Source organism: Leucoraja erinacea, chromosome 42, assembly GCF_028641065.1.
Source record: "Leucoraja erinacea ecotype New England chromosome 42, Leri_hhj_1, whole genome shotgun sequence".
Classification (NCBI taxonomy): Eukaryota; Metazoa; Chordata; class Chondrichthyes; order Rajiformes; family Rajidae; genus Leucoraja; species Leucoraja erinaceus.
In genome coordinates this window covers 2,244,235-2,254,234 of record NC_073418.1, presented here as the reverse complement: position 1 = coordinate 2,254,234, position 10,000 = coordinate 2,244,235, and the positions used below count along the sequence as shown (strand labels likewise).

Here is a 10,000-nt window from a genome sequence, read left to right as displayed (position 1 = left end):
GGGGACAAGGGTTCCTTGCACTGGGGACAAGGGTTCCTTGCACTGGGGACAAGGGTTCCTTGCACTGGGGACAAGGGTTCCTTGCACTGGGGACAAGGGTTCCTTGCACTGGGGACAAGGGTCCCTTGCACTGGGGACAAGGGCTCCTTGCACTGGGGACAAGGGCTCCTTGCACTGGGGACAAGGGTTCCTTGCACTGGGGACAAGGGTTCCTTGCACTGGGGACAAGGGTTCCTTGCACTGGGGACAAGGGTTCCTTGCACTGGGGACAAGGGTTCCTTGCACTGGGAACAAGGGTCCCTTGCACTGGGGACAAGGGTTCCTTGCACTGGGGACAAGGGTTCCTTGCACTGGGGACAAGGGTTTCTTGCACTGGGGACAAGGGTTCCTTGCACTGGGGACAAGGGTTCCTTGCACAGGAGGGGGAAGGGTTTCTTGCACTGGGGGGTTTCTTGAACTGGCGGGCCAGAGGTTTCTTGCACTGGGGCAAGATTTCCTTACCCAGAGCTAAGGATTTCGCTCTGGGGTAAGGATTTATTGCACTGGGGCAAGGGTTTCGTGCATAGGGAGGGGAAGGTCATTAATCAATCAATCAATCAATCAGTTTTATTTGTCACTTGCACATAAAGTGAAATGAATTTGCCAGCAGCGGTACAATGAAAAATAATGCAAAAAACCTCCCAAAAAAAAAAAAAAAAAAAAATGTGACACAAACATTCACCACAGCATTCATCACTGTTGTGGAAGGCACACAATTTGGGGAGTGGGGAATGAACACAAGTAGTTCCTGCATTTGGATGCAGTGCAGCTTAAGAAGGCGGGAAGGCCGCTAAATGTCGCCAAGGCTCCGCCGGGCTCTCCCCCGGGTAACGGCACGGTGCGGGCAGCGCCCCTTGGCGGGGGAAGGCGGCACTGGCACTCACCTCCTCGTGCAGGTACTGCGGGATCTGGGTGGTCTTGCCCGAGCCCGTCTCCCCCTCGATGATGAGCACCTGATGCTGGGCTACGGCCGCTAGCAGGTCTCCTCGGTAGGGGAACACCGGCAGGCTCCTCCTCACCTCCTGCAGCGAAGCCTTCTGCCGCTGGGCCTCCGATACATCATCCGCCTCGTCCTGTGGGTGGGGAGGGGGGAAGAGAAAATTCGGAGAATCTAGGACCAGAGGGCACAGCCTCAGAATTAAAGGACGTTCCTTTATCTCTGGAGAATCTCTGGAACTCTCTGCCACAGAAGGTAGTTGAGGCCAGTTCGTTGGCTATATTTAAGAGGCAGTTAGATGTGGCCCTTGTGGCTAAAGGGATCAGGGGGTATGGAGAGAAGGCAGGCACAGGATACCGAGTTGGATGATCAGCCATGATCATATTGAATGGCGGTGCAGGCTCGAAGGGCCGAATGGCCTACTCCTGCACCTATTTTCTATGTTTCTATGTTTATGAAGAAGATGAGGAGAATTTTCTTTAGCCAGGGGGTGGTGAATCTGTGGAATTCTTTGCCACAGAAGGCTGTGGAGGCCAATTCAATGGATATTTTTAAGGCAGAGATAGATGGATTCTTGATTAGTGCGGGTGTCAGGGGTTATGGGGAGAAGGCAGGAGAAGGGTTAGGAGGGAGAGATCGATCAGCCATCATTAAGTGGCAGTTGGGGAGATGGGCCGAATGGCTTAATTCTGCTCCTAATGATGATCAATGAAGCTTGTTGCCCTTCAGTGTCGCTTACATCATCAGGCACTGGGAACATCGGACTACCCTTACACCCCGTGAAGCCTCCCCTGGTCAAATAACACCCCCAAAATGGCCTGCTGGATTACCCTACGTGCCGGCCATTTTAAGTTGACACAAAATGCTGGAGTTATTCAGAGGGTGAGGCAGCATCTCTGGAGAAAAGGAATGGGCGACGTTTCGGGTCGAGACATTTTTCAGACTGAGGAGGGGACGGGACAAAGGTAGAATATAGTCGGAGACAGTGAGACTAGTGGGAGAACTGGGAATGGGGAGGGGACGGAGAGAGAAAGCGAGGGCTATCTGAAGTTAGAGAAGTCAATATTCATACCGCTGGGGTGTAAACTACCCAAGCGGAATACGAGGTGCTGCCCCTCCAATTTGCGCTGGGCCTCACTCCGACAATGGAGGAGGCCCAGGACAGAAAGGACAGATTTGGATTGGGAGGAGGAGTTGAAGTGCTGAGCCACCGGGAGATCAGGTCGGTGTAGGCGGACTGAGCGGAGGTGTTCAGCGTAACGATGGTTGTTCTCGCCGATGTAGAGAAGTTGACACCTGGAACAGCGGATACAGTAGATGAGGTTGGAGGAGGTGCAAGTGAACCTCTGCCTCACCTGGAAAGACTTTTGGGTCCTTGGATGGAGTCGAGGGGGGAGGTAAAGGGACAGGTGTTTCAGCAACTAAGTTACAGAGAAAGGTTGAACAAGTTAGGGCTTTATTCTTTGGAGCGCAGAAGGTTAAGGGGGGACTTGATAGAGGTTTTTAAAATGATGAGAGGGATAGACAGAGTTGACGTGGAAAAGCTTTTCCCACTGAGAGTAGGGAAGATTCAAACAAGGGAACATGACATGAGAATTAAGGGACTGAAGTTTAGGGGTAACATGAGGGGGAACTTCTTTACTCAGAGAGTGGTAGCTGGGGAGTAGGGGAGATTATGTGTTCGGCACGGACTAGAAGGGTCGAGATGGCCTGTTTCCGTGCTGTAATTGTTATATGGTTATATGAGGGGGAACTTCTTTACTCGGAGAGTGGTAGCTGTGTGTGGCTTCCAGTGAAGGTGGTGGAGGCAGGTTCGTTTTTATCATTTAAAAATAAATTGGATAGTTATATGGACGAGAAAGGAATGGAGGGTTATGGTCTGAGCGCAGGTATATGGGACTAGGGGAGATTATGTGTTCGGCACGGACTAGAAGGGTCGAGATGGCCTGTTTCCGTGCTGTAATTGTTATATGGTTATATGGTTAGGTGTTGCATCTCCTGTGGCTGCAGGGCAAAGTACCTGGAGAGATGGACTGAAGCTGGGTCTCGATCCGAAACATCACCCATTCCATCTCTCCAGGGATGCTGCCTGTCCCGCTGTGCTACTCCGGCATTTTGTGTCTATCTTCCGTATGAATATATCGAGTTTAGTTTAGTTTAGTTTAGAGACAGGCCCTTCAGCCGACCGAGTCCATGCCGACCAGCGATCCCCGCTCACTAACACTATCCCACACGCACTAAGGACAATTTTACATTTGTACCAAGCCAATTAAACCTGCAGGCCTGTACGTCTTTGGAGTGTGAAAGGAAACTGAAGATCTCGGAGAAAACCCGCGCGGGTCACGGGGAGAAGTGCAAACTCCGTACAGACAGCACCAATAGTCAGGATCGAAACCGGATCTGTGGCGCTGTGAGGTGGCAACTGTACCTCTGCGCCACCACTCACTCCAGCATTTTGTGCCATTTTGCGTAAAGCAAACATCTGCGCGGTGCGGTGCGCCCTGGTTTGCCCGCGTGCGAGGGCTCGGCCGATGGAGAGAGCCGGTGCCTTACCTTGGGCACGGTGCCCGGCATGGGCACGGCGCTGACAAACTCGATCATCTCGTCCTCCTCCATCAGGAAGTCGTACTCCTTCTGCTTGTTGCGCTCGCCGGCATCCCGGGCCCCGAACCTCAGCAGGGCCGCGTCCATGTGCGCCTCCTCCCAGCGCCGCTGCTCGTCCCGCGGTGCGTGCTTCTCATCCGCCCCCGACGACGGCTCCTCATACCGCTCCGGAACCTTCTACCGGGACAACCAGCATGGAGTCAGCAGCATGCACTATCATTCACTCAGATAGCTATATCTATCTATATAATATTAAAACAGTGTGCGTGTGTGTTTCTGCCTGACCTATGCGTGCCAGCCTTTGATTCGTTGCTACGCCAACATCAGAAGCAGGAACGCCGAGATTTTTTCCATTTCGGTAGAGATTTCACTTTTCATTCCAAGTATCCACTCCTGATTAAATCTCGTCGTGAGTATGTACACATTTTTAATAAAATCCTCCCCCCCCCACTCGCTCATTTTGTCGCCTCCTGCTGACCAGCGACCATAACAGATGCTGGCGCCCGTCTCTCACCTCAAAGACGCCATTTAAAAACAGCCGCACTGCTGAGTGCTGGAATCTTATATTCGGGAATGGCTTGAGTTGGTCTCCCGTGGGGGCTACGGGTAGGGAACAGCTGCGTTGGGGGAGCAGACCCAACGGGTCTTCACTTGGTCTAGTACCAATATAAAACTACATATCTCCACACTTGTAATATAATAGTAAGATTAAACGAGTACTTACCAGTACGAAGTTTGATCTGTATTTTATGAGGAGTTACGATGAGGGATTACGTGAAGAACCCACCCAGCGCGCAGGCGCGGCATACTTCCAAGCAGCGGTGTGGAATCACAGATAGACACTAGTTGAAGTAAAGATAGTGAAGACCAACGAGACATTAGTCCGAATTTGATCTATATAATGAGGGTGGGAGCGGAGGGCACGTAATCCCTCATCGTAACTCCTCATAAAATACAGATCAAACTTCGTACTGGTAAGTACTCGTTTAATCTTACTATTTTACTTCGGAGTCACGTGAGTGACTACGTGAAGACTTCAAAGGTCTGTGATTTCAAACCGTGTAACAGTTATATCACTCACTGCCGAAAGATCATCGAGGGAGGAAGTGGTAGCTAGAGACCAACAAGTTTGTTTAGTTATAAAAGAAATATTTATTAACTATAACAAAAAACAAAATAGCTCCCATGGGCTTTAAATCATAACTTTGCGGTTTTTAAAACGGTATCCGCAAAGACGTCCTGTTCCATCAGCGGTTTGTTGTAAAATCGTTGGAATGTCGATTCCCTTGACCATCCCGCTGCTCTGAGGATGTGGTCGAGGGGAACCTGCATCCTATCCGCCGCTGAGGTGGACGCTGCCCTGGTTGAATGGGATTTAAAAACATTTGTGTTAATCCCTGCCATGCTGAGGACCTGTTTCAACCATCTGGATAATGTCTGGCTGGTAACCCGTCCAAAAGGCTTTCTGTGGCTAACCCATAAGGCTTTCTCTCTCCCTCTTAGCGTTTGGGTTGTGTCTAGATAATGATGAAGGTGGGTCACCACACACAGCCTAGGTTCTGGAGGGTAAGCCCGGAAGATCAACGGGGAGTTTGATGTACCTGGTCTACTTTGTTTTACCAACCCCGGCATGGTGAAAGTAATGGTATCTGGGGTGGTCACCATGTAGTTCAGATTAAGCTGATGGAGCGACTGAACCCTTTGAGCTGAGACAAGCGCCATGAGCATGAGGGTTTTGTAAGTGGCCTGTTCCAGGCTCAGGGATCCCACCGGAGGCCAACCTCGAAGGTGTGTGAGAACTACACTCACATCCCACATGTGAGTGTATCTAGGTGTAGGGGGTTTGGTATTAAAGATCCCCTTAAGGAGTCTGATGACTAGAGGGTGGGATCCCACACTATGCTGTTCTATCGGCATGAGGTATGCGGACAGTGCGCTCCGAGCCGTATTGATGGCACTGTAGCTCATCTTGAGATCATGGTGCAGGTGGGCCAGGAACTCCAGCACATCCGAGATCGAAGTCGTCGTGTAGGATGTCCCTGCGTCCAGACAGTACTGTTCCCATTTCCTGATGAAGGTCAGGTACTGTTTCTTGGTGGAAACTCGCAGGGATGCCGACATGGTGGTGATTGTTCTGTCTGATAACCCCCAATCCCCGGTAAGGCCTGTTCAAAATCTGGAAACCAGGAGTTTCAATTTTTGGTGGCATGGATGGCTAATGCCAGTTACCGGGTGAGTCAATAATTGGGGGTGGTGTTGAAGGACCATTGGTGTCTCTACCACCATGTCGTGGAACATTGGGAACCATGGTTGGGTAGGCCAGTCGGGCACGACCAGAATGCCAGAGGCTGAGTCTGCCTGAATTTTCTGGAGTACCCGACTGATGAGGCAGAAGGGAGGGAAAGCATAGAAAAAGAAATTTCCCCAGTCCAGCGTGAAGGCATCTACCGCTGCTGCCTCTGGGTCTGGTTCCCAAGCCACATACATGGGTAGTTGGTGATTTAACCTAGACGCAAACAAATCTATATCTGGCGTACCATATTGCTTGATAATTTTAGCAAATAATTTTGGGTCCAACATCCATTCGATGTTGTCGTTGAATTTTCGTGACCTGGTGTCCGCCACTAAATTTAGCTTGCCTGGTAAATAGGCAGCTGATAGCCAAATATGTCTCTCGACACACCATTGCCAGATTATAGCAGTTAATTTGTCGCATGATACTGATTTAATGCCACCCATGTGCTGGATATAAGATACTGCCGTAGTGTTGTCGATCATAATTCTAACATGCACGTGTCGCATACCAGATGCATATGCTTTTAGCCCATAAAAGGCGGCGAGCATTTCCAAAAAGTTAATGCCCAGTGATTGTAGTAGCGATGCCTCTGAGTTAGTCCATCTGCCACCTGTGCTGTCTTTGGAGTTAGTAGCTCCCCAGCCTAAAGCACTGGCATCCGTTGCAATGGTTATGTTAGGATTGGTTACGGTGATAGGACTGTGACTGTGCCAAATATTGTCAACCCACCACTGAAGTTCTGATTTGGCTTCAGCGGGTAAATCCATTTTGCGATCATAATGCCCCCTATGAAGGCGTAATGCATGAGTCCTTGCTCTTTGTAAATTTTGATAATGCAAGGGCCCATGTTGGGCAGCCGGAAATGCTGCTACTATAGAGCCAATAACTCTGGCTACATGCCGTATTCTAGGTTGCGGTGTGGCAATTAAATGGCTACAAGCTTCAATGAGTGAAACTGTTTTGTTTCTGGGCAGAGTGACAGTCATGTGAATCGTGTCAATAGTGAAGCCTAAGTAATCCATGTTAGTAGTAGGCTCCAATATTGATTTATCTGGGTGGAGGATAAAACCCAAAGTTTCAAGGAGTTGTTTAGTGGCTAACACTCCTGCGACAGCTTGTTCCCGTGTTCTTCCTAATATGAGAACATCGTCCAGATAGGCCACAACTAAATGTTTTAGTTCTCTCAATTTCTTCATGGCCACTTTAAGAATTTTCGTAAATAGTCTGGGAGCTGTCGTTAAACCATTGGGCAAAGCTCGGTACTGCCATAGCTGGCCCCTCCAGATAAATTTCAGATATTTAAAGTAATCTTTATGAATGGGTACCAAATAGTAAGCATCTTTGATATCTATGCTTGCCATGTAGTATCCCTTGGAGATCAGTTGTCTGGCAGTGACAAATGTCTCCATTTTGAAATGTTGATACTCAACAGACTGATTGAGTGATGTCAGATCAATAATAATGCGACATCCACCATCTTTTTGGCTTTTGAGCAAAATATTTGATACAAATTCTTGCGGCTCGTGTGTGGTCATTTCTATGATGCCTTTAGCCACGAGCCGATCAAGTTCAGCTTGTCCTTCTACCTTCTCAACTGCCGAGGGAAGGAACACCCTTTGGGGCATGTGCTGAACTGGCGGTTCTACGCCTGGTTTGAATTCAATCTTGTATCCACTAATACTGTTGAGTATAAACTGATTGTTAGTAAGGGAGCACCAAACATGCTTGAAGAACCTCAAACGTCCCCCTGTTAATACTACACCCTTTGTCTGTGTATGTTGACAGGAACCAGACCCACCTACCTCCATGTTCACTTGTGGGGTCGTTTCCGGTGGGTCTGGCCCAAGGTTGTCCGTGTTGGTGCTGCGGTGGGGCGGCGCATCTTCCCACGGCTCCGCCCTGGGCCCCGCTCTAAAAAAGAGCACTGGGGGTAGTGGGAGGCGGTCACCAGGCTTTCACCAGCTCGGTATCTGCTGGTGGCTGCCGAGGCGTGCGGCCAACTGGGTGTCTTCACCCTGCTCGGTCCTGGCCCTGCCCTCATGAGGCCTACTGGTTTTGCCGCCTCTTCCAACTCCTTGAGCCTTTTGGCCAGATCCGCACCAAATAGCAGCGCCTGTCGTTCGGGCGCTGGAGCTTTACAGAGGCCGGCATATGTTGGGTTGAGGGCAGGCCTGATGTTGTCCCGCCGTAGGTTGTTTAGCTCATACGTGGTGCTGCACATCAGTGCGAGGGCATCCTGCTGGGGTATGGTCAAGTCTTCATCCCCAACGGACCGAGCAAAGGCGGTGACGGCTGCTGAGTGGAGCTTCAGGACTCGCTGCATTTTGACCTCCTGAGCCCTTATGTGCTGCCCCAGCTGGTTCCAGATCTGCCCATTTACCGTCTTGACCCTCAGCGCCTCGCAATTTTCGGTGCGCGATGTAGTTGTCAAGGGCCTGCTGGACAGCCTTGTCCTGCAGCGGGTTGTTGGACAGCCTGTTTATAGTTGCCGCCATTCTGGGTGGCAACACCATCCCAGTTGTTGGTGGTGCCGCATATCGGCCCACTACACCCAGTAGCTCTTCTTCCGGCACGCCCGGCATGCTGACGATATCCTCCGCCTGCCCTTGGGATAGGCCAGCCCAGTCCTGGCCTCCCTTACTGCCCTCGAATATAGAGGGTACAGAAGGGTGTGGAGAGGAGGAGGCCAAAGCCCGTCCTCCTGGGAGATGCCGCATCTCCTCATTAATCATACGCTCGAGGAGCTGCCTCATGCAGCTTATCCGAGCGTCTCCCCTTTTCGGTGGGGGAGAGTGTTCCCGTTCCTCCGAATCATCGGAGGACACCGGCCGGTCGGTTTTCTGTGTCGCCTTCCTCCCTGTGCGGGGCGTTGAGATCTGCAGCACTGGGGGCGGCTCGGTGTCGGGTGAGCGGGAGCGTTGAAAAAGCTCCTCCGCTGCGAGAGGCTGCCGTCCCGCTATGGACCCGTCCTCGGGTGGAGTAGGGCAGGCAGTCCTCCTGGCTGGTCGCTTGCGAGAGGCCATGATTCTCTCTAGCGCGACTCTGTAACAAAAAAGGCACTTACCTGAGGTCTCGTCTTTATGCTGCAGCTGGAGAGCCTGGCTCCAGCTGCTGCCGCTGTTGCACTGCTGACGTAATGCCGCGCCTGCGCGCTGGGTGGGTTCTTCACGTAGTCACTCACGTGACTCCGAAGTAAAATGACTCCTGCTCTCTTCATCTTTATTCATGGTACACAATCCAATCTTAGTCTCTTCTCCTATGATATTCATCCTTCTCGCCCTGTTCTGTTTGTTCATCTTCTAAGTTCGTGAATTTATTGTCATGTGCCCAATAGGACAATGAAATTCTTGCTTTGCTTCAGCACATCAGAACATAGTAGGCATTGACTACAAAACAGATCAGTGTGTCCATATACCATTATATAAATATATACACACATGGATAAATCAACTGATAAAGTGCAAATAACAGATAATGGGTTATTAATAATCAGAATTTTGTCAGAGCCAGGTTTAATAGCCTGATGGCTGTGGGGAAGTAGCTATTCCTGAACCTGGTTGTTGCAGTCTTCAGGCTCCTGTACCTTCTACCTGAAGGTTGCAGGGAGATGAGTGTGTGGCCAGGATGGTGTGGGTCTTTGATGATACTGCCAGCCTTTTTGAGGCAGCGACTGCAGTAGATCAAAGGGAGGGGATAGATCAATCCACCCCCTCAGCACTAGACACCCCCTCCCCACTACCCCATCACCAGACACCCCCCTCCCCACCAAACATCTCCCCTCAGCACAAGACACCCCCCTCCCCACCAACTCCATCCCTTCGACCGCCCGACCAAACCATTCCCCCTTTCCCACCAACCTCCCCCTCCCCACCAACTCCCCCTCCCCACCAAACTCCCCCCATCCGACCGCCCGACCAAACCATTCCCCCTTTCCTTCCCACCAACCTCCCCCTCCCCACCAACTCCCCCATCCGACCCTCTACCGTAATTAAATACCCCTTCCTCAGCTAACTTCCCCCCCCACACCAAGCCTCCTGCTACCAGACACTTCTTGCCCTACTGAAACATCCCTGTCCCCCCCAACCCCTCCCCTTCTGCCCCCACAACCCCCCCCCTCTCCCCTG

The 10,000-nt window shown here is 51.1% G+C and overlaps 1 protein-coding gene across 1 annotated transcript in view; it reads right to left on the bottom strand.

Annotated features, from left to right (window-relative positions):
• Positions 1-10,000, bottom strand: part of dhx16 (DEAH (Asp-Glu-Ala-His) box polypeptide 16) — a gene marked incomplete at its 3' end in the record, with an annotated part of 43,228 nt that overhangs the window by 20,235 nt on the left and 12,993 nt on the right. Inside the window, exons 7-8 of the mRNA XM_055664667.1 lie at positions 3,530-3,757; positions 924-1,112 (exon numbers count right to left, since the gene is read on the bottom strand). Of these exons, the coding sequence (XP_055520642.1) occupies positions 924-1,112; positions 3,530-3,757 (417 nt within the window). The remainder of the gene's footprint in view (positions 1-923; positions 1,113-3,529; positions 3,758-10,000) is intronic.